Source organism: Felis catus, chromosome D4 (genome assembly GCF_018350175.1).
Source record: "Felis catus isolate Fca126 chromosome D4, F.catus_Fca126_mat1.0, whole genome shotgun sequence".
Lineage (NCBI taxonomy): Eukaryota > Metazoa > Chordata > Mammalia > Carnivora > Felidae > Felis > Felis catus.
In genome coordinates, this window is record NC_058380.1 from 71601918 (window position 1) to 71627477 (window position 25560).

Consider the following 25560-nt stretch of genomic DNA (forward strand, 5'->3'; position numbering starts at 1 on the left):
CCCACCAAATGAAGTTGTCTTAACCAAATAAGAGAAGGACTAGTTTCAGGCTTTTAGAAGGATCCATTTACAGGCATACAATGAATGTGCTGATTAAAATCATTTGTTTCTATTCACCAGGAAAGACCTCCAAAGGTTTTGAATAAGCTATGATGCCTTACTCTATCTAGTCTTAAATATTATGTAATCTTTAATACAATCCCTTTCTATAACCCATATTGGTCTCCTCCAACTCTTTTAGAAATAGTATTATAGTATTATTAGAAATAGTATTATAAAAGATAATAATTCCAGGAAAAAGTAAACTTTATCTTAAAATGCAATTTTCTAAACACAGCAAAATACACATGGGAATTCAGTATGTGGCAAATTCTATGCTTTTATAATCTTAGTGGGACCACATTACAGAAAAATGTAAAATGCCTGCATATGAAAATTCACGTAAAAAAAGCCAAAAGACAAATAAAAAGCTGGAAAAAAAATCACAACTCAAATTACAAAGGTCTTATTTTCCTAATGTATTTTTAATATATTAATAACAAGACTAAGAGACCAATCTAACATAGGTGAATGATATGAAAAGACAATTCACAGAAAAAAATAAAAATGGCTCCTAAAATGTAATAATATCACTCATAATAAAGACACTTCACTGAAACTGCACTGAAAGATCATTTCTACCTATCAAATTGTGATCCAAAAAGTAATAAATGGTACTGCTGAAGAATATAGGTATTGTTGAGGGTATTATGACAAGTGAAATAAGTCAGAGAAAGAAAGACAAATACTGTATGATTTCACTTATATGTGGAATCTAAAAAACCAAACAAAACTCATAGATACAGAGAACAGATTGTTGGTTATCAGAGGGGAAGGGGGCTAGGAAGTGAGCAAAAAGTGTGAAGGGGGTCAACCGTATGGTGACAGATGGTTATGAGACTTACTGTGGTGATCACTCTGTAGTATATGCAAAGATCAAACTACTATGTTGTACACCTGAAACTAATATAATGTTATATACCAATTTTTCCTAAGTTAAAAACAAACAAAAAAAAAGAATATAGGCACTGGTGATAATATATATATATATGGGGAGGATATATATATATTCTCTGCAGAGGGCAATTTGGCAATATAAAAATTATAAATGCACAAGGCCTTTGATGCAATTCCTTTTCTAGTAATGTATCCTAAAGCTATATCCCAATGAGTGAAAAGATTGTAACTACATGTATGTCTGTGTCCATATCCATATCCATTCACCTATCTATCTATCTATCTATCTATCTATCTATCATGTGTCTATTTACTCTCAATAGAAAGATACCCAAGAATGTAGCAGAGGCTGACCCCAGGAAGGGCAATGAGAGTAGAGTGATTTATATTTAGTTATTTTCATTTGCACTTCTTGGGCTTTGAGCCCTGGTATCTCTTAAAAAAAAAAATTTAACATAAATTTTCAAAGGCGCCATATTCTAAGCACGAATATACGGTGCTAAGGAAATAGAGGCTCTACTTCCGTTGATTATTTGATTCATTTCTTTGATCCAAAGTCATTCACAAGAACTTTGATTAAAATACTCTGGAGTGCAGGGGTGCCTAGGTGGCTCAGTCTGTTAAGCGTCTGACCTAGGCTCAGGTCATGATCTCATGGTTCATGGGTTTGAGCCCCACATCCGGCTCTGTGCTGACAGCTCAGAGCCTGGAGCTTTGCTTTGGATTCTGTGTCTCCCTCCTTCTCTGTTCCTCCCCCGCTCATGCTCTGTCTCTCTCTCTCCTTTAAAAATAAATAAAAACATTTAAAAAATTAAAAAAAATACTCTGGAGTGTAGCATATATTATAAATAGCTCAAATTTATCCTAGGTTTTGAACAGTAGCTATACTTTGACGCCATAGTGCAAGAAATGTGCATACCCCTTTGTATTACTTTCTTCACCTTTGTGAGATTTCTCCAGCATGATGTGGGAACACACCACAAGGCAGCAGTTTGGACTCTGGCTGTTTCTGCCTGTTGCGTCATCGCTGGTCTTATGTAGATACAAAAGAGAACATGCTAGATTCCACCAAACACTTTGCTACCTTGACTACTTCACATCAGTGCCTCATTTAATCCTTACAAAGCCATTATGATGAAAGTATTTTTGTCCTCATCAGTCTGATACTCAGAGAATCAAATAAGTTGTCCAAGAGAGCCGGATGCAAATCCAGATATATTTGGTGCCTCAGTGGAGTGCGGACATCAGGTGAACAAGAATCACAAGTAATTAGCTGCACATAGTAACTACATAAACAAATGTGTTTTTAATCAATGCTTTTTAAGGGAAATTAATTAATCATTCCCAAAATATTTGTAAACTGATGAAAATGTATTAAATGCAGATTTTAAAAAACAGACTTAGATTTGATTCTGTTAATACACAAAAAAATCAAACATAAATTTAAGAATCTTCTGAGGTTCAGCTTGAATTATACTAAAAACAGTTTAAATGTTCACACAACTAACCTTGCTTTACCAATGAGAAAACTCAAACCACGCCTAATCAGTTTTTTTAACTTGTGTAGTGGTAAGATACTGATCAGACATTTGTGGCTTATATTATCCCAAATCCGCACATTGAATTCTCTGTCGAAAGGATTTGGGTTTTTAGGTTTACTTTGCAGTACGTGGTTTAAAAGGAAAAAGGACTCGACATTACAGAGCAACAAACTTGAGAGAAATAGCAGGAAAGACTCAGAACATGAATTCTTTTTCAATCCCAAAGAGATGCTGTTCCAACAAGACTCAGGTCAGAGGGCTGGGCACTGCTGGGGAGGTCACATGACTGATCTGGGCGAACTTGTTTTGTGAAGAAACAGATGATTTCTAGCTATGAGGCTGTTGTTCCTGTAACTTTTTAGCAACAGTTAAATCCATTAAATCCAGTTAAATCCAGCAGTTAAATCCATTCCAAAATGACAAGCGAAAGAAAAGAACATTCTGAATAAACTGCAGATGAATGGAGTTTTCCCCTGCCTCCTTGGGAATATTATGAGCATCTTACAAAAGGGGCCATATCCTGTTTCCTTCTCTGGTTGCTACAACTGTGGTTTGTATATTGGCTGTATCACTAATGTGAATTTATAACCCATAAATGCCAAAAGAAAAAAAATCAATACTCCTTCACAAATATGCATTTTTCTTACCCTAACTTTCAACAAGCACTGTTTTAAATCATCATTATTTTTTTCTGCACTAGAAGCAAATCTACACATCTTTTTCATACCCTACTGCTAGCACAAAAGGTGAAATACTGACATAAATGAAAGGAATTGCAAGTTCAGCATTAATATAAACCAGGAAAACACTACTGGGATATTTAAAACTCAACAGTGCCTCCTAGTGCACCTATAAAAATTAGCATGAGCCCAAGATGCAAAATAAATCAGGCTGGAAAAAAGTAAATTAGAAGACATTAATGAATTTATCCCTTTAAATCATCCAGGAATCGGTCTTTCGGAATGAACCTGTTTACTTTAACAAGACACATAAATTATTTTCAAATAAAAACAGGGCATTGAGAAAGATCAGATTCAGGTGGAAGGAAATGGCACAAAGGCATGTGGAAAGAGATAATGCAAAAGATAAAGACACATTTTTAAAGAAAGAGAAAGAAAGGGAAGAAGGAGGAAAAGAAGGTGGAAAAAGACTCTTACTGCCCCCAGAGCATACCAGCTTGAAGGAATATCACAAACTTGGATAATGATAATATGGCATTTTGCTCTGAGCCAACACCCACCTTTGTTAATTTCCTCATAAGAGAACTCCTATCAGGAACGGGAACCCTCTTGCACTGTTGGTGGGAATGCACACTGGTGCAGCCACTCTGGAAAACAGTGTGGAGGTTCCTCAAAAAATTAAAAATAGAACTACCCTATGACCTAGCAATAGCACTACTAGGAATTTACTCAAGGGATACAGGAGTCTTGATTCATAGGGGCACATGTACCCCAATGTTTATAGCAGCGCTTTCAACAGCAGCCAAATTACGGAAAGAGCCTAAATGTCCATCAACTGATGAATGGGTAAAGAAGATGTGGTTTATGTATACAATGGAATACTACTTGGTAATGAGAAAGAATGAAATCATGCCATTTGCAACAACGTGGATGATACTGGAAGGTATTATGCTGAGTGAAATAAGTCAGTCAGAGAAGGACAGATATCATATGTTTTCACTCATATGTGGATCTTGAGAGACTTAACACAAGGCCATGGGGGAAGGGAAGGGGGAAAAATAGTTACAGAGAGGGAGGGAAGCAAACCACAAGAGACTCTTAAATACAGAGAACAAACTGAGGGTGGGTGGGAGGTGGGGGAGAGGAGAAAATGGGTGATGGGCATTGAGGAGGGCACTTGTTGGGATGAGCACTAGGTGTTGTATGGAAGCCAATTTGACAATAAATTATATTTAAAAAAAAATAAAGGAACTCCTATCATCAATGTTCTTCTTGCCCACCAGCTACCATTGGTAGCATCAAAGGTCTTCACACGTCTATGCAATTATTGGTGCTTTCCACCACGGCCCCTAAAGTTGGAAGTTAGTTTTTTCTGCTTAAATGATCATAGCTTTTTCCAAAAGTTTCTGATATCTGAGGGTTTACAACATTTGGGGATCATGAAAAGAAGTAATGCCATGAAACCCAGCAAGAAGGTACTCAGATAAGTGAGGAGTACTTGGCTATGAATCTCCCAAAAGAATTTCCCCTTGCTGGTTCCACCTGATATCCGCAAATTCACCCAATGTTTCTACTCTCATGTCTTCATTCTTTCTTTGTTTCACCAAAAACATATGTAGAGTTCTTATCCGCTCTTTGTTTGAATTCTATTGTCCTCAACATTCCCTTCACTACTTTGAAGAAATCTTCCTTGGCCAGTACTTTATCTCAATGTCCTCAAATATGTCATGCAAATTAAGCTTCCTCATGACCACTAGATAGAAAAACATCAAGAGAACCTAAATTATTTGAGAAGAGAAGTCTAAGCCTGACAGAATAAGGAAAGCACTCATAGTTATACACCAACTGTAAGTTAATATCAGGACCCCATTACAATCCTCCTTAAGTTGACCATTTAAGAGATTTTGTACACTTCTTTCCCATTACGGCATTTCAAAAGGTTCAATGTAAAGACTTCCTCCATGTACCGCTTTGAAAATACATTTTGATGAAGCCAATCACACTTGACTATCCTATTAGATTATCCGGTTTCCAAAATGTGGAGGCAAACAGGTGAGCAGACCCGTGTGTCTTCATAGAATTAATCCTTACTTTTGTGTACATTCTCTATATCACAAAACCACAAGGCACAATAGTGAAAGAACTTTGCAGTTTTCAGACCAACACAAAATTCTTAATTAAAAGAGTCTGCATGTTTTGAGGAAATAAGACTTATTAAAATCTGCTGTATTTTCAGAACTGTCTTTAGTAAAAGCAACATCACTGAGAATTCTTTTTGTTCCACTAAAGTAAACAAATGTGAAGCAATTCCAAAGAGAGAGGGAAAAGCTGATCAAGAATAGTGAATGACATCCAAAGTGCAAACAATATGGCAAGACTGAGTAACAGAACAGTAGGACAAAATTTGCTGCTTGACCAATGGACAAAATGTAATTACTCAAAAAAGGAAACGCAGTGTTCATTCAGAGACACACAAAACAATATTAAAATTATGACACAGCCTCATAATAGACCATGCAGTGACTGAAAATGATGGAGGTCTGTATTCAATTGAAGAAAAGTTACGTTACATGAAAACACAAAAAATATTCATATTTGAAACATTTATATATTATTTATATACATCCTATTCCTGACAGAGTGCTCTCAAATTGACACACTCTCCTTTCCTCTACCTTAAATCCTGTTCCTCTCCTCTTGATCAGGGACCCTCAAAACCCAACCCCATGTTTCTCCCAGCTTTTGCTGAAACATGCTAGCTAAATACTACGGCTCCTTTGAGGTTGTGTTCTTTTCCTGTCTTTCCGATCTAGTACATCCCCTCCTGGGTGATATTATAACTTAATCCCAGGAAGGGAGATTTGGCTTTGGGCCAGGAAGGGAGACAGGTGTACATCCTGATGGGGGTAAGGGAGAGGTGCCTTTGCATCATCTTCAAGCAAGGAAGGAATTCTAGCCCTTATAAGAAAGTGGGTCACTTCTTCAGGCTCAAAGACTCAGAAAAATCTGGAGGATTCAAGATTTTTAGGATGCATTAATATCACTGTCCCCATCCAAGATGGCAGGCAGGGTCCTATTTTTTCCCAACCTTGACATTGCAGATATACCTTGGTTTAGCGCTCATCTACTCACAATTAATCTCATGACCCTGGTCCTTTGTTTTCTCTGCTTTCCAGCCATAGGACATGAGAACATTTGCATATGATACCAAGTAGGCCCTTTGACTTTCACATTTAGCTTGTAATTTCTAATTGCTCTTTCTTAACTTTTCATTATCTTTTTCCAAGTTTCAATTGAGTTTAGCAATAAACATTCAATATTATTATACTTATAGTTGCTTTTTCTCTCATTTTTACCATCTGCTTTACACATTGTACCTGCTAACACATTACCTTCCACTGATCCACTGTCCCAATTGCCCAACAGCAGATTTTTTCACAATTATACTGCTTATTTTTGTCAGGGTCTCGTGGTGCTCCCGCTACCACCAGTAACAGTTCTCTTTGCCAACCAGGTAATGTGTGGTTCTGCTCCAGGATCTTATCCCAGCATGTGTCTTTTGCTTTGATCTGGTTTAGGTTTGGGGGACCACCCACGTCAACTCTCAGGGATGGGTTCCCAGGTAAGTTATCTGAAATAGGAATTAGCATGTAAACAAGCTTAATTGGGAGTGCTCTGAGAATCAACACTTCAGGAAGAGAAAGGAGGGTAAGGGAGCAAGATTAGGCAGAAACTGTGCAGTGATACAATGTATTGCAATAGAAGCCTTAGGTGAGAGCACTGGGTGTTGTATGGAAACCAATCTGACAATAAATTTCATATTAAAAAAAAAAAAAAAGAAGAAACCTTAGCTGATTCTCTGAGGAGTTCCAAAAGTTGGATGAACCTTGAGGACCACCCTAAACTGGAGCAAAAGGGCCAGACTTTGATATCCTCATACTCAACATACTCAACAGTCATTGGATGGGACCACCTGTGAAGAGGGCATGGCCTTGGCAAGGCACCTTCTTCGGTCAAGGCAATCCCTGACAGTGTCTGAGAGTTGAGAACAGTCTGGATGGGGGCAACATCCCCACAGCTGAGAGTCCCTCTTTCCTGATGGAGACTCTGATCAGTGCATCATAGCAGCCACTGCCAGAACTCAGATCCATGCAGCACCCTGGATATCCCTGTCTCAATAAGTATACATTTTTAAATTAAAAATAACAGCAATATCAAATAACAAAAATCTCAAATACATACATAGAAGATGGTAGGGAGGAAAAAAAGAGGGACTGTACAAATTTTTTTAAAGGTCATCTTGTTAAAGGGAAGAACGTCCTAGTAGACTGGATCCTTACTCTGTTCTCTCTCTCCTTAGTAATGGGATCACACATCCACACTCCTTATCATGTAATTTTGCAATGCCCTCATAATGCCTTGGAGTGTATATCCTTATCTATTCACCGTGTGCTAGAACATGTGACATGTTAGCAGCTATGACTCAACCAGAGACTTAAAACGGGCTTTCAGAGTTAAGCTTACCCTCTTGTGCCTACACTATTGCTATTAAGACATGCCCCAGCCTGCTGTTCCAAGGAGAGGATGACAGACACATGGAGCACAGGTATTCCAACCAATCAACCGAGCCACCATGAGTAGCACAGCTATGTCACCACACCCAGCCTATATCAGCTGAACCTCAGCCACTACATAGATGCATGAATGGTGAAAAAGACTGCTATTATTTGGGTTTATCTGGGGGATAGCATATTACAAAACATCATTATAACAGTACCTAACTTCTACAGATGTAGGGTTTTTTTTTTTTTAATTTTTTTAACCTTTTATTTATTTCAGAGACACAAAGTGCAAACAGGGGAGGGGCAGACCGCCAGATCATGACCTGAGCCAAAGTCAGATGCTCAATCAACTGAGCCACCCAGGAGCCCCTACAGATGTAGGTATTAACTTATAGACATTGTTAGAAAATATAAGTTTAAATGTGTGTATGGCATTATTTCTTCTAATACACTAGCAGGAAAAAAAAAAGAAATCATCAATTCAACAAACAATAGAATGGGGGTGGGGAGCGAAGAAAAAAATAATACAAAAGAATAGTAAGAATGAGCAAATAAATAAGGGGTACAAACAGGCTTAAATATAAAATAACAATAAATATTAATAAGTAAAATTCATTTTAGAGGACAGACTCACAGATTGAGGAGGTTAAAATTAAACTCAACTATTTAAAAGATGGGCTTAAAATAACAAGACAATGTTGAAATAAAGGGATGAGAAATGGTATATCAAGAGAATGCTTAGAGGAAAACCAACCATAACAATATTAATATTGAAATAAATACAAGATGAAAATTATTAGAGTAACCCAGGAGGACTATTGCATGTTAATAACTGTGCAAGCACATTTCAATATATCAAAAAGACACAACAGTCATGATATTTTATAGATTTAAAAATATATAAATCAAAATTTAATATAAAAGGCTTCTGCACAGCAAAGGAAACCATCAACAAAATGAAAAGGCAACCTGTGGAATGGTAGAAAACATCTGCAAATTATATATAAGAGGTTAATTTCAAAAATATACGAAGAACTCACAATTCAATAGCAAAAACAGTCTAATTTAAAAATAGGCAGAGAGGGGCTCCTGGATGGCTCAGTCGGTTAAGCGTCCGACTTCAGCTCAGGTCATGATCTCACGGTCCGTGAGTTCGAGCCCCGCGTCGGGCTCTGGGCTGATGGCTCAGAGCCTGGAGCCTGCTTCCAATTCTGTGTCTCCCTCTCTCTCTGCCCCTCCCCTGTTCATGCTCTGTCTCTCTCTGTCTCAAAAATAAATAAACGTTAAAAAAATTTTTTTTAAATAAAAAATAAAAAAAATAAAAATAAAAACGGGCAGAGGATCTGAATAGGTATCTTTGCAAAGAAGACATACAAATAACCAACAGAAGTACATCAAAAGGTGCTCAACATCACTAATCGTCAGGGAAATTAATTCAAAACCAGAATGAAATATCACCTCACATCTACTAAGATGGCTAGCATCAAAAAGACAAGGCACAGTGCTGGTGAGGATGTGTAGAAAAGGGAACCCTGTATACTGTTGGTGGGAATATAAATTAGTGCAGCCACTATGGAAAATGATATAGAGGTTCCTCAAAAATATAAAAATAGAACTACCATATGATCCAGTAACCCCACTTCTGTGAATGTATCCAAAGGAAACTAAAACATTATGTCAAAGAGATATCTGCACCCTCATGTTCATGGCAGTATTATTTATTTATTTATGACAGCCAAGATGTTGAAACAACCTAGGTGTCCATTGACAAATAAGTGGATAGGGGCGCCTGGGTGGCGCAGTCGGTTAAGCATCCGACTTCAGCCAGGTCACGATCTCACGGTCCATTAGTTCGAGCCCCGCGTCGGGCTCTGGGCTGATGGCTCGGAGCCTGGAGCCTGTTTCCGATTCTGTGTCTCCCTCTCTCTCTGCCCCTCCCCCGTTCATGCTCTCTCTCTGTCCCAAAAATAAATAAACATTGACAAATAAGTGGATAAAGAAGTTGTAGTGTATAAAAATCATTCAGATGAAATCATGTGGATGAAATGCAAATCATCCACATTTGCAGCAATGTGGATGGAACTGGAAGTTATTATGCTGAGTGAAATAAGTCAGTCAGAGAAGGACAGATATCATATGTTTTCACTCATATGTGGATCTTGAGACACTTAACAGACGGCCATGGGGGAAGGAAAGGGGGAAAAAAATAGGTACAGAGAGGGAGGGAAGCAAACCACAAGAGACTCTTAAATACAGACAACAAACTCAGGGTGGGTGGGGGAGAAGGGAAAGTGGGTGATGGGCATTGAGGAGGGCACTTGTTGGGATGAGCACTGGGCGTTGTATGGAAGCCAATTTGACAATAAATCTTATTTCTAAAAAATTTCAAAAATCATTCAAAGAATAAAAATAGCTCTTGGAAAGTAAAAACAAGGTCAAAACTAGGAAAAACTAAACAGAAAAGTTGGAAGATGAAATTACAAAAATCTCCCAGTGGATAGAGCAAAAACACAAAGAAAGACAAGAGATTAGCCCATTAGAGTACCAATCCAGAAGTTCCAACATAATACTAAAAGTCCAGAAAATAAAGAGAAGGAAATCATCACAGTATGTATATATGTAGATATATATCTGAAATCAATCAGATTTCAGATTGAAAGTTTCCAAGCAGTACCCAAACTGTGGCTGAAAAAAAAATCCATACAAAGACACATCATTAAGAAATTTCAAAATATTGAGAATTCTATAGCCAGCCAAACCATCAACAGAACAAAGATATGTCCAGACATTCAAAGTCACAAAAAAATTACCACTCATGCACCCTTCTCTGGAAAGCTATTGAACTAACAAAACAAGGCAGTGTGGGAAGAGGCGAGAGGAAAATATCAAATCAGGAACTGGGGAACACAGCTCAAGTCAGAAGCAAAAGCAATCCCAGATTACTGATAGAGACCACAGATTACTGATAGAGATCACAGTTCTATACCAAGTCTAGAGAATGACCAGGAAAGACTTTAGCAAGTTAGGAGTCTCTGAGGAAAGATTTCTTTAAAAGATGAAATACAATAGTTAAAGTGTGTGACTATACTTAGAGAAGATATACATCCTCTGGCTAGTGCTTGTGTTTCAGTTAATAAAAAGAACATTAAAAACCAAACGTTAAACAGACAAGTATCAACACAAATTCTTGTACAAGAAAGGAAATCCTAACAAATTATAGTAAGCACCTAATGAAACAGAAGGAAATATAAGATAGTCTGTAGGAGCTTAAAAGAGCGTGGTAGACCCATATTCTTGCCATGATGCTGTTTCCAAGATACATTAATTTTTAAAAGCAAATTATAAACAGTATAATATTTGCATAACACCATATACACAAAATTATACTAAATATTTCTATACCACTTCTATACCATATGCCAATAGCAGTGCCTTTCAAAATGTGGTCTGTGGATCAGCAACGTCAACATCATTTAAGATTTAATCAGAAAAACATATTCTCACTTCCCCCCCAAACCTACTGAATCAGAATCTCTAGAGTAGGGCTGAGGAATCAAGCTGCTTGCTCACCACTTGCTTTCCAGGTAATACTTAAGCACAATAAAGTTTGAGTACTGCCACAGTACTGAATAAGAATAAGAAAGGTCTGATTAGAAGAATTAACCCTGGTGGTGAGAGTGGGATGAACTGTGGATATATCCAAAGGAGCAGCCTGATAAATCATTGTGCTTTAATGGTTTTCACAAGAATGTATTTATTCATTGACTATGCAAAAAAAGACAAAATAATTTTTCAAGGAAAATGTACTTGGAAAGTATGTGCATAAAATACGACATAGTCCCTGTTTATCAATGTCTCTCTTACATTGGAATGTTGTTCTCCAGACGTAAATTCCATCGAGCTAACTATTGCCTGTGGCTGAAAGACAGCACATGCTAGAAAGGAAATTAAAAAGAATTTTGATGAACTACTAAAATTCCTCTCCTTGAAGCACAGCTGGTAGGCAATGTGATAGTGGACGGAGCCTCCCAGGACTGCTTGGATAATTAGAGTAGATGGTACATATTCTCAAGAGCTAACAGACATTGGGGCGCCTGGGTGGCTCAGTCAGTTAAGCCTCCAACTTTGGCTGAGATCATGACCTCACCATTTGTGAGTTCAAGCCCCACATTGGGATCTCTGCTGTCAGTGCAGAGCCCACTTTGGATCCTCTGTATTCCTCTCTCCTTGCCCTTCCCCCACTCCTTCTCTCTCTCTCTCTCTCTCTCTCTCTCTCTCTCTCTCTCTCTGTCTCTCTCTCTCTCTCTCAAAAATAGACAAACATTTAAAAAAATAAAAATGAAAAAAAAAAAAACAACAGATGTTGAAGGCATAGCTCTGACCCACAGCCTTAATTTGTTCTGGGCACTATGCTACTATTCACATTCTGTCAGGGAAACAGTCTTCTTTTATGATGTGTCGAGGGACAGAGAGGTGGAGGTGTGCTGCTACTACACTGTGGACTTTGAAGCTGGAGCCAGGGCATAGCGGTGAAGGATGTAGGTGGCCTCTAGAAGCTGGAAAAGGTGAGATACTTGATTCTCCCTAGCCTCCAGTAAGAACCAGCCTTGCTGACATCTTGATTTCAGCCTTGTGAAACTGATGTCAGACTTCAAGAGTCCCAAGAATTTTGGTGTCCTACATCTCTGATGATACCCAGTCAGCAGAAATGACAGAATGCCTCAAGCAGACAAATGGCATGCCTCCCCTTGTGCGAGAATGCACAGTGGAGATGACTGCAACTTCACAGCGTGGTCCAAGTTGACACCCTGCTCCACGAACTGTGAAACAGCCCTAAGTCCATGGCGACAGCCCACAGGGAAGAGGGAGAAGGTGAGAAGAAGGAGAAATGCCAAGGCTCTGACCTGTACCTTTTTGTGGAAATGGAACTCTGCGTTTGTGATGTATTTCTATCTCAACCTTAGGGAAACTGGTGAGATTGCATTCTTCCAGAAGGCAGAAGGGAGTCTCAATGAGGATTTTGGGTAAGAGGAGATGTCAAAGAATGTGGAAAAGGCATGCACTTTAGAGCTGTAGCCTGCTCTGGCAAAAATGGAAGACCTATGGATCCCTCCCACTGTAGCAGTTCCGGTAAGGACATGGATGAGGAGTAACAGATGAGAACGCACACATATAGCCAAGAGGTATAGCCAACGTCTAGAATTAGCCGCTTTGTCCTTTAGTAATTGTTGCTAGTTCTTGGGTGCCTGGGTGGCTCAGTCGGTTAAGCGTCCGACTCTTGCTTTCAGCTCAGATCATGATCTCACGGTTTGTGAGTTTGAGCCCTGAGCTGTGCTCTTCACTGACAGTGCAGAGCCTGCTTGGGATTCTCTCTCTCCTGCTCTCTCTGCCCCTCCCCCCTTATGTGTTCTATCTCTCTCAAGATAAATAAATTCAATAATAATAGTAATTGTTTTAGTTCTCCTTTGTCAGTAACACACTTTCATAAAACATAGGCATTTGGAACGTACATATTCCTATCTCACTAATTATTTGGAATGTGGTTATTTTGGATCCTTGACTCCCCTCACTCTACAGTTCACCATTGGCCACTTGTTTCACTGGATGAGTGCAGCTGCTCTACTTCACTGAAAAAGCCATGTCTAATACAAAATATATTTTGTGGTGTGTTTTGGTGCTCCTACCATACATACAGAAGGCATCAGGACTTGAACTTCTTCTAAATTAGTTAACAAAATACCAATGAAAAGGCTGATTTAAAATGTTTTATAGTGGCACCTGGGTGGCTCAGTCAGCTAAGCGCCCAACTGTTGATTTCAGCTCAGATCATGATCTCACGGTTTGTGGGATCAAGCCTATGTCGGGCTCTGCTTAGGATTTTCTCTCTCTCCCTCTCTGTCTGCCCCTCCCCAACTTGCACGCACACACTCTTTCTCTCTCTCAAAATAAATAAACTTAAAAAAAATATTTTACAATATAATATATAAGTAAACCCAAATTAATAGAATAAAACTGTAGGGGAAAAAAGTAGGCAATTTGTGAGAGTTTTGTGCACTGTTAATCAGGGAGAAGACTGTCTTTTTGAATGCTGGGAGATTTTGAAAGATACAGGTGAGTGAAGAAAAAAGGAAGATTAAATACATAGTTGAGCTAAATGTTGATGGGGGAGGCTGAGACTAATAATTACAATGGAACTTACGAATTTCATACTTTAGTTTGTGGCTTTTTGGTTTTTTTAAGACTAAAAAGGTTAGGAATTTATAGAAGTATGAAAAAGAATTCATGTTTGACTAGCAAACTCTGGGGGAAAAAAGATTTGGGTCTCTGTCATCAAAGTCTTATGTTCTAATAAGCTCTCTCAATAATATTAGAAATGGTAAATTGAACTCAGTTTTTGTTTTGTTTTGAGAAAATGCATGAAAGCAGGGGAGAGGGGAGAGAGAGAGGGAGAAAGAGAATCTTCAGCAGGCTCCACGCCCAGCGTGGAGCCCAACATGGGGCCTATCCCACAACCCTGGGTTTATGACCTGAAACGAAAATAAGAGTTGGATGCGTAGCTGACTAAGCCACCCAGGCATCCCTGAATTCAGTTCTAATATAGAAGTCAGGTAAATGACAGTCTGTCTTCATTGCCAATGGGTTAGCTATTCTTTAAGATATGCCCGTATAATTATATAATGCAACTAAAGGTTTAATAACTTTTCATTTATTTGTTTTTGAGAGACAGAGAGAGCACAAATGGGGAGGGGCAGAGAGAGAAGGAGACAGAATCCAAAGCAGGCTCCAGGCTCTGAGCTGTCAGCACAGAGCCCAGCATGGGGCTCAAACTCAAACTGTGAGATCATGACCTGACTTAACTGACTGTGCCACCCAGGCACCTCTACAACTTTTCAATTGATGACATCATTGTTCTGCTTCCTGGGTTACTCTATAAAATTGTTTTCAGTGATTTGACTTGGAAAAACATTAAACACATCACAGGCAAGTAGTGGAACCATTTTATGGAAGCCGAAGATAGTTGACTCTAATCTTTGTTTTTCAGTTTATTTATATTTATATTTATATTTATATTTATATTTATATTTATATTTATACACACATATATATACACACATATATATATGTATCTACTTATACATATATATATGTGTGTGTATGGTTTATTATCTTAAAATTGCCTTTCCTTTTTCTTATTGAAACATTTTTGACTTACAATGTTGTATAAATTTAAGGTGTACAACATGTTAATATGATAGATTTTTATAAGGTAGCAATTGCCATTGTAGTGATAATTAGCACCTCCATCACATTACATAATTATCATTTCTTTTTAGTGGTTGGAATAATTAAGTTCTAGTCTCTCAACAAGTTTGATTATAATGCAATATTGGTGTGTATATTTATACCGTGCATTAAATCTCTAAGACTTATTTACTACTTAAAAAAAAAGAGAAAACATAGGGAAAGTTAAAAAAAATAGAGAAAAGTTGTATTGGTTAACACGAGGCCCATTTGAGGTACAGAAATCGAAGATAAGGGATGCCTGGGTGGCTCAACCAGTTAAGTGTCCAACTTCAGCTCAGATCATCATCTCATGATTCATGGGTTCAAGCCCCACATTGGGCTCTGTGCTGACAGCTTAGAGCCTGGAGCCTGCTTCGGATTCTGTGTCTCCCTCTCTCTCTGCCCCTCCCCCACTCATGCTCTGTCTCCCTCTGTCTCTTAAAAATAAATAAGTGTTAAAAAAAAAAATAAAAGAAATAGAAGATAAGAAGAGGGTTACACTGAGAAGGTACTTCTTTGCTCAGTGGGCAGGAAAATGCATGCACACCACTCCACTTCTCTTATTCCGTATTCTCCATCACCCTCTGAGATGTTCCCATGGCCCTTTGGGACAAGCAGCTACTTGGCTCAACTCTTCAATGGTGCAAGAATGCCTTTGTTGACAAAACCTACCTAACCAAAATAGTCATAATGCTTTTCTTTCTCTGCAGCACTTCATTTCTTCATCATGACACTATTCCCACTACACGGGTACAAGTCACAGGCTGGTTCTCACTGCCCTGGAGGGAACTGTGCTTTGTCGAGACTCATTATAGTTTAGAACCCAAGTGGCGCTGGTGCTCTGGAAGTGCACACAGGTTAAATGAGACACCGTGAGACCCAGCCCCCTGGGTAGGCAGGGGGTTGAGAGCAAACATGGGAAAATCCAACTGAGACTTATTAGTAAGAGAAGTTTTCTTCTTAGAAAGTTTCTCCTAAGGGAAATTTGAAGTACCTTCAAAGTAAGGTAATCTCTACTTAAGAGAAAGAGTGAAATATTGAGAGGTAGAGACAGTTTAAAGTATTCATGAAAGGGTCCAAGAGTAGTATTACTCTCAAGCTTAAGAAATTCACTCTATTTTATATATTGCAAATACCATGAAGTCTCATACTCCATTTGAAGCCATAATGATGGCTACAGGTCATTATATATTTGTTCACACCCACAGAATATACAACACCATGAGTAAACCATACTGTAAATGATGAATTGTGGGTGACTGTGATGTGTCAACGTAGGTTCATCAACTGAATAACAAATGTACCCCTCCTGTGGAGGTGTGTTGATAATGGCGGAAGCTATGGGCACAGGAGCAGGGAGTGTATGGGAAATCTCTGTACCTTCCCCTCAACTCTACTGGGAACCTAAAACTACTCTAAAAAATTAAAGCCTAATGAAAAAAAGAACTTTAAGAGAGAGCCAAGGTACCATGTTAAAGAACTTACCATTTAATCAAGGACATAATAGAGACAGTAAAATAAAATAAGCAAAACATTTGAGTAAACATTTCTGTAAAGTATACAAATGTCCAAAAATTATATGAAAAGATGCTCAGCATCACTAATCATTAAAGAAATGCAGGTCAAAACCACAATGAAATATTGCCTTATACCAATTAGGATGGTTAATGTATAAAAAAAAGAAAAACAGAAAATTACATGTGATGACAAAGATGTGGAGAAATTGGGAAAAAATGTATGGTGTTTTCCTCAAAAAAATTTAAAATAGAATTATCATATGATCCAGCAATCTCACTCATGGTTACATATCCAAAAGAATTGAAAGCAGGATCTCAAAGAGATATCTGTACACCCATGTTCACAAAGGCATTATTCACAATAGCCAAGAGGTGGAAGAAACCCAAATGTCCTGTCCGTTGATGGATGAATGGATAAAGAAAATGTGTTGTATACAAACTGGTGAAGGAGATAAGGTTGCAGATGGAATTAAGGTTGCTAATCAGCTGACCTTACAACAAACAGAGAGCTTATCTGCCTCAGCCCAGTATAATCACAAGGGCCTTTAAAAGTGGGAGGAGGAGACAGAACAGAATTGAAGAAAGAGATATGATGACAGAAGCAGGGTCAGAGTGATGCAATATGAGAAAGACTTGATTCATTTGCTGGCTTTGGAGATGGAGGAAGGGGCCACCTATTAGTCTATGCAAGCTGCCATAACAGAAGACCACAGACTGGGTAACTTAAACAGAAAAAATTTACTTTCTTACAGTTCTGGAAGCTAAAAGTCCCTGCTTCAGGTACCAAACAGTGAGAAGATAGAGAGGAGAAACTATAAGGTCCTCCCATGCTCTTGGGACCACAGTCCCTCCAGTCAAGAAGTGCTGTTTCCTAAGGATTTCAGCTGCCTGCCCATTCACCAGTGCTGGTATCGCCACTGTCCCCACAGGACTGCCTGGGGATGTGGGCAAGAGATAACAGAAAAACATCAGGGAATGTACTTCACTCTTTCTGATGGACAGGAGTCCCATTTCTCTCTTCCAGACCAAAAAAGAAAAGGGAATGTCACCTGGAGCTCTTTCTTCTATCTTTCTATCTGATCCCAGTGCACAGGTTTGGGTTTCAGCCTTCCCTGCAGTCAAAGCCAAGAGATATCGGGGCAGGGAGAGGAGAGGCAAAAAATTCACCATGCGTTTGTTGGTAGCTTGCAAGGTAGTTCCCTTCCCAGGTCTGCCTGCTAGCATTTATTTTCCAGAATCCTCAGAGAGTTGCTCCACACATTCTGTCTAGAGCATGTGTGTGTGTGTTATTTATTTTAATTCCAGTACAGTTAACATGCAGTGCAATATTCTTTTCAGGTGCACAATATAGTGATTCAACACTTCCATACATCACCCAGTGCTCATCACATGTGCACTCTTTAATCCCCCTCACCTATTTCACCCATCCCCCCCACCAACCTCCCCTCTGGTAATCATTAGTTTGTTCTCTATAGTTAAGAGTCTGTTTCTTGGTTTGTGTCTCTTTTTCCTTTGCTCATATGCTTTGGTTTTTTTAAATTTCATCTGAGTGAAATCATATAGTATTTGTCTTTCCCTGACTACTTCTTTCACTTAGCATTTATACTCTTTAGCTCCAGCCATGTCATTGCAAAGGGCAAGATTTCATTCTTTTTTTTGGGCTGAATAGTATTCCAGTGTGTGTGTGTGTGTGTGTGTGTGTCTGTGTCTGTGTGTGTGTGTGTGTGTGTGTGTGTACATATACACACACCACATCTTCTTTTTCCATTCATCAGTCAGTGGACATTTGGGCTGCTTAGAGTTTTTAATTTCATTCAGTGGGAGAAACAAGATGGCGTGCATTTACTTCATCTTGATCAAAACTGGAATCTGTGTCCTGGTTTTTGCCCTCTTCCTACTTAGAGTTAGCTCCTTTTCAATCCCCCTTTGTTGGCTCCTCTTCCTACTTAGAGTTAGCTCCTTTTCAATCCCCCTTTGTTGGCTCCTCTTCCTACTTAGAGTTAGCTCCTTTTCAATCCCCCTTTGTTGGCTTTTCCTATTTGATGGGCTTTAAATATTAGTGTTTCTCTAGTTTCATCTTAGGCTATTTTCTCACTCTATACCCTCTCCCTAAGTTCACGTCAACCATGTTCATCACTTAATTACATATGTGCAAACATGTCACAAGTTTGTATCTCCAGGCTGATCTTTCTCATTAGTTACAACCTGCATACCCAACTGACTCCTTGATATTTCTACTTCTAGATCTCAAAATAATGACAAATTCAACATGTCTAAAATACAACTCATGATTTACCCTCCAACCCCACTATCAGCCTTCTTTGACACCTAGAGGTCACCAGGGACACCTTCAGGGATGATCAAGCACCAAATAGCCATCAAAGGTTTATTACATGCATATTTTTATTCAACATATGTTCACTGAACAGCTGGTCCTTCACAAAAAGTATGCACAAAATGTCTTCTCTGTGCCAGACCTTGTGCTAAGCCCTAGGTATTCAACAGCCGATGAAACTGATACAGCCTTTGCCTCAGTGAACCTACAGACCAGTGAAATAGATATTAAACAAGCAAACCCACAAATTATGATCAAGTTACAAATTGTGATAAGCGTTCCTAATAAGAGAAGAAGCAAGACACAGGATACCACTTCCATGAAACCAAAAGGAGTTGTGTGTTCCCAGAGCCAAGGATGTAAATGGTGGGCAATCATATTAAGAAAACCCTTGAATATCATCTTAAGGATTTCAAGTTTTTTTAGGGTAATTAAAAGCCACTAAAGGATTTAAGCAGGGAAGTGACATGATCATATTTTTCTCCAGCATAAATCTGGTTATGCAATCATCCAGGAAATGATGTGCCAGGCATACTTTTACCTTACTCCTCTTTTTAACAATACCTGAAAAGGATCCCTTACCTGAGACTCTCTAAAAGTAATGATTGTAGTTAGTACTGGTTGAGATGGAATCTAATCCAAGTGAAGGAATGCACCACTCCTATTGAAGTTACCAATAATTAACTTCAGGATTGCCTATAATATAGGCATATATAGGCATATATATAAATATGATATGACATATGATATATATGATATATATAGGAATATATATGATATATATGTGATATATATAGGAATATATATGATATATATGTGATATATATAGGAATATATATGATATATGATATATATGTGATACATATGATATATGATATATAGATGATATATAGATATGACATATAGATATATGATATATATATGCCTATATTATATAAACCACATTTATATTTATATTCACTTGTTTTTCACAGCAACTTTGCATAACATATGGCTGTGACTACCATAATTCCTAATCTCTTATATCTGAGCCAAGAGCTGTTACAGAGATATTTGCCTGGGTCCCTTTGTGGGTCCTTTTCTGACATCTGGATCATCTCTAATCTGTTTCAGCATCCCATTCTGATCCATATCCCATTCTGAAACTCTGGTCTCCATGTCAATTTGCTCAGTTCCTTGCATCAAAGTTGATCACTAATTACAGAGGTTACTCAGTTGCTGTGTCTTTAAGTTCTCATAATTCACTCTTTGAAGAAAAGACTTCAGCTGTTTCTAGAACTTTGGTTATTCCTGTTTATACTTGGTACTACACAGACTACAGCTAATTCTGGGAGGCCATTACTTCTACTCTAACATGAAATCCAGCTCCACTCTAATAAAAGTCTCCCACAGAAGGGCACTTCAAAATGACTCTGAAATTACCAGGAAATGAATGTGGTATCTGGTTGTGAAGGTTGAGGTATCCAAAGAGAAGAATAATCACATCAGGGATGAAAGCTTCCTGGTCAGCTCTCCTCTACTACCCCAAAGCCATTTACTCAGGGCTTGTCTTCATCCTCCATTATCAAACATCTCTTAGCAATTTTGGCATCAAACTGGTCCCCTTGCTGCATCACTAGAATTTTGCTGGGTGATTATTTCAAGTGTCTTTATATGGGGGTTACACATCCAGAAACATGTCACGAAAGCCCTAGATCTAAAGGTGTATGAGTTAAATAATCCAAACTCAACATCCAATACTAGAACTTCTTGGGTCTTTCATATGGTAAGATTTACCAAGTGGGCTAACCTTCCTCCACTCAAAACCCTCCCCCCTTCCCTACTCTAGAAGTGGAGGTAGGCAAATGAGGAGGTACAATGGAGGCACAAACAATGAAAGCAAAAACAAAATTAAAAGGTAAAAAGGTAGGGGCCCCTGGGTGGCTCAGTCAGTTAAGCATCCCACTTCAGGTCAGGTCATGATCTGCAGTCCATGGTTTCAGTCCCGCATCAGTCCCTGTGCTGACAGCCTAGAGCCTGCTTCAGATTCTGTGTCTCCCTTTCTCTCTGCCCCTCCCCTCCTGGCTCATGGTTTGTTTCTCTCTATATATCAAAAATAAACATTAAAAAAAATTTTTTAGGGGCACCTGGGTGGCTCAGTTGATTGAGCGTCGACTTCAGCTCAGGTTATGATTTCACAGCTTATGAGTTCAAGTCCCACATTGGACTCTGTGCTGACAGCTCACAGCCTGGAGCCTGCTTCAGATTCTGTGTTTCCCTCTCTCTCTGCCCCTCTCCCACTCGCACTCTATCTCTCTCTCTCAAAAAAAATAATAAACACCATAAAAAAATTTTAATTCTTTAATAAAAGGAAAAAGGGAAGAAATGAGAACTAATCCCACATTTATTTTGGAATGATCAGTTTTTGCTGGAAATAATGTCTCCCAAAGTCTGGTCATCTCAAAATCTGTATCAAAATTTCTCGGGGATCTATCATAAATGCAGAATACCAGGACCCCACGTCAGAGCTACTGAACCAGATTCTGGGAGTAGAGGCCTAGAGTCCACGTTTTCAACAAGCAATATTTTTAGACAAATAAAAGCTCAAACGTGGATATAAATGTTGTCTCTGTCATCTTTGGCTATTTATAAAGCAATATACCTCATTGCCCTATATTGTTTCTTCCTAATTTTCTCAAGGGGGACTTACTTCTCAAACAGATTACTTTAAAGCTGGTAAATTTATTAGTTTACCGAATGACTGCTGTAAACACGAAAGGTACAATAGAATAGATTTCCCTGCCCTTCCGAAGTCAATCACCCAAAAAGAAGAAAGAAGACAAACACACAAAAAGACTTAGCATATGCGTGGTATACTGGCAAAGAAACAGATAAAATTTACACAAATATCAATGTGGTTAGAAAGGCAAGGTTGGCAGGTGAGCAAATCAAGGTTGGCAGATGAGTACTGGATGCCTTACTCAGAAAGTCAGAAGCTCTGATCAGGAGTTCTGAACGAGGAACGGCAGTTAGGGAGCCACCACGCTGTGGCCCAACATGTTTCCAAAGATGAAGGGATAATGGGGTTGTAGTTCCAGTTCTGCAACTGTGTGATGGTGAGCGAGCCTTTTAATTTTTCTTTAATTTTCTCGTTTGCATAATCAAGGCCAATCTCTATTATTCGTTTGTTTCCCTATGGTCCCACCTCCTTCTAGAAAGGATTTAAGGCAGAGAACATATCCAAAATTTTTCTGGCACCAACATTCACTGAGTAAATTTATCCAGATTTCTTTCAGGAGCCAATGTGTCAGGACTCTGCAGCCTAAAACTTCTCCAACCGTGAAACACAAGAGACAGCAAATGTTGCCAAATGCAAACGGGAACCTGCTATTGTCCACGGGCAGTCACTTCTGTGTACACATACCTCACAGCTGTAAAATTATAGGGCTCAAGGTCAAATCAGTGTTCTGTGGGTGAGTGTACGGTCTAGAATTTCTATGGGGAACTCTGCCAGGAGCACACCCCCCTGATAAAACTGCGGGCATCCAGTCAGAGATTTTCATGTGTTCGATACAATAGTTTTTTCATGGCATCTTTGACTTCTTTGTTTCTTAAACTGTAAATTATGGGGTTCAACATAGGGGTGAGCACTCCATAAAGCAGTGAAATGATTTTATCTACTTCTTGGGAGCTTGAGGAAGAAGGCTTTAGGTACATGGAGAGGGCAGCCCCATAGTACAAGATCACCACCGTCAAGTGGGCACCACAGGTAGAAAAAGCTTTGTTTCTTCCTTCTGCTGAGCTGATTCTCAGGATAGTGGAAAGGATGAAGAAATAAGAGATACAAATTAAGAGCATTGGGATGGGCAGGAGGAGCACGCTGACCACCAGCATGATCACGTCCATGAGCAAGGAATGTGCACAAGCTAACTTCAGCACGGCCAGAATTTCACACGTGAAGTGGTCTATGAGATTCCCACAGAGGGGTATCTGCAGGGCGCAAGTGGTTTCCAGCAGGGCAGTCAGACAACCCGTCACCCAGGAGACAGCGGCCATCTGCACACAGACCTGCCTGTTCATGATGACGGGGTATCTCAGTGAGTTGCAAATGGCCACGTAGCGGTCATACGCCATCACAGCCAGAAGCACACACTCTGTGGAGCCCATGGCAAGGGACAGATACATCTGTACAGCACACCCAGAAAAGACAATGGTTTTCTGGGATGACAGCAAGTTCACCAGCAACGTGGGAATAGAAGCAGACGTGTAACAAATATCCATGAAAGAGAGATTTCCGAGGAATAAGTACATGGGGGTTTGAAGGCGTGAGTCTAGGACAGTGACTAAAATAAGAGTGCTGTTGCCCAAGAGGGTTATCAGATACATCACAAGACTGAAGGCGAAGAGAACAATCTCTAACTTTGGGTATCTAGAAAAACCCTCCAGGAAAAAAAAGCTCCAAATGGTGAGGTTTTCTCCTTGCATCTCCTTTTTTGCACCTGTAGTGATTCTAATATTAATCTTCATTTCATCTGAGGACATAAAGAGACGGATCAGGCATAATGTTCATTTAGTTAGGAGAACACTTCTCAAACTTATATTCACTAGTATAAGCACAATTCTATTTTACCACAAGAAATCACAAGACTTATCGTTTGATCTAAGGGGGAGGGACAGGTTTGATCTACATAAAAAGTTGGTTCTTCCACAACAAAATTTAGAAAAGAGTAAATTTGAAAAGAAGATAAACATATTTAATACCTGAATCTCAGCCTATTATCTTGCTCGGCACGCAGTAGTTTTTCAGTAGATTTGAAAGTACCGTGTGACCAAAAAATATGAAAAAACACTGAATAAACTGAGCACGGATTAGAAAAGTAAGCCCGATAAGTGAGATAAAGAAACCGCACTTGTACAATAAAAACTAGCAGTGATCTTCACTGAAAGAAGAGGAGGGATATTGAAAGAAACAAATAAATGAATTTTAAACTAACACCTATGAAGTTCTGAGTCTAAATGAACTCTTTCCTTCCCAGCAAATAGCTTGGAGGTCAATACACTTCAGAAATGATGACATTGTTTAAAGCATTGTAGGTACCCATTCTGATTATACTTAAGAACCAGTTTACAAGTCACACAAAATAGCCCACCTTCTTTAAACACTGACACATCCACGGGACAGTGTCATTCATTACTGGGACCCATAGCTTTTGTGAGCATGTAAATAGTGCTAAAAAATTATACCCAGGCAATACTCTTCTTATATATTACAACCCATGAAGATCTAGAAGATGCAGAAACTGAACTCCCTTTTTAAGCTACCTTAAAATCTCTTGGAAAAGAGTATCATAGATCATCTAATTATAAACGAGATGCTGAATGTTTTGGGGTTTTTTTTCACATTTCACGTTAACAAAAAGAAAAGACAAAAACTTACCTTCCTTCTGCACGGATTGCTCTTTTTCACCTTTAATTGTGTTCCTTTTCCCACTAGGTTTTTCCTTTCTGTTTTCAGATATCCTTGTTCTGAAAACTTCCCTCCCTTGTCCTGTTTCCCTTGCACTGCCATAGGCTTTGCTCTTTCTTTCATAGGCAAATTCCTCAATGATGTGGCTCACTTTACAATGTTTCACTGTTCACTTTCTTATCACTGGTGTTCCTTCTCGGTTTCCCAGTTTCCGTCAATGTTATCATTTGCCCCCCAGTTCTCCACGTTTCAAAAACTGGCATGCAGGGGGATGGTGGAAATAATCGTGTTGGGGACAACAGCTTATACCATGCCCCTAGAACAGGAGCGCAATGTTTTTCAAATCGTTTTCATTATATTACATTATTCTCTGTGACTTCTGCTTCACTGTATCTCCTTCTTAGCCTATTATCAAGCCCGCCGCTGTTTTCTGTTTTCCTCATCTGTCCCCAAAGTAGTTGCATTGTAGGTTCAAACATTATCAGTTAACGCTCAATATGCTGTTAGCATTCTAGGGAAAGCCTACCAGTATGGCTTTCCTCTGCGGAGACTTGTTGAGCGTGCAGAGTTTTTGCTTTTCCTTTTAAGAGCTTCATTTTCCTACATCACAAGAGATAGTTCTTATTCGTTTGTTAGTTAACAGATTATTTCTTAGGAACTTCTCTGCCAGGTTTCATATTTAACAAATTCGGTACAAACATTTTATCTTATTATTGTAAGAGATGATTTTAAAGAAACTTAATTTTGTGTGTGAGTGTGTATTACTCTTAAGACTGGCAAAAAAGACAATTATTTTTTAGAATGAAAAATCAGCCCGGTTGCCCGGAACTTGATATTTTTCTACCGTTTAAAAATAGTAGTCGGGGGGGGGGGGGGTGCCTGGCTGGCTCAGTCAGTGGAGCATGTGACTCTTGATCTTGGGCTTGTGAGTCTGAACCCCACACTGAGTGCAGAAATTCCTTAAAAATAAAAATTAAAAAAATATTTTAAAAAATAGTAGCCAGGAAAAATTGGTCCTCCCATCTGAATTCCCTGTCACCAACTCCAAATAAAATATTGTTTTATGATGTACTATGTGAGGTTAGCTATGTGCAAGAAAAGAATGAATGTATCCATGTTAAAAATGTTAAACATATTATATGAGAATCAACACTGCAGTTCATTTCTTTCAAAAGTATTGACTGTCACCTCCATAGCTG

At 38.8% G+C, this 25560-nt stretch overlaps 1 protein-coding gene across 1 annotated transcript; it reads right to left on the minus strand.

The window, feature by feature from the left end:
* Nucleotides 1-21185: 21185 nt before the first annotated feature.
* On the minus strand, nucleotides 21186-24972 carry LOC101092965 (olfactory receptor 2K2). The gene is made up of 2 exons (XM_003995753.5): nucleotides 24332-24972; nucleotides 21186-23426 (listed from the first exon to the last, which is right to left on the minus strand). Exon 2 carries the CDS (start codon nucleotides 23419-23421, stop codon nucleotides 22444-22446), a length of 978 nt encoding a protein of 325 aa, XP_003995802.3. The 5' UTR covers nucleotides 23422-23426; nucleotides 24332-24972; the 3' UTR covers nucleotides 21186-22443.
* Between the last annotated feature and the right edge of the window lie 588 nt (nucleotides 24973-25560).

Excerpts from the sequence above, each read along its gene's own strand:
- LOC101092965 (XM_003995753.5), bottom strand. The coding sequence starts at position 23,421 with ATGAAGATTAATATTAGAATCACTACAGGTGCAAAAAAGGAGATGCAA.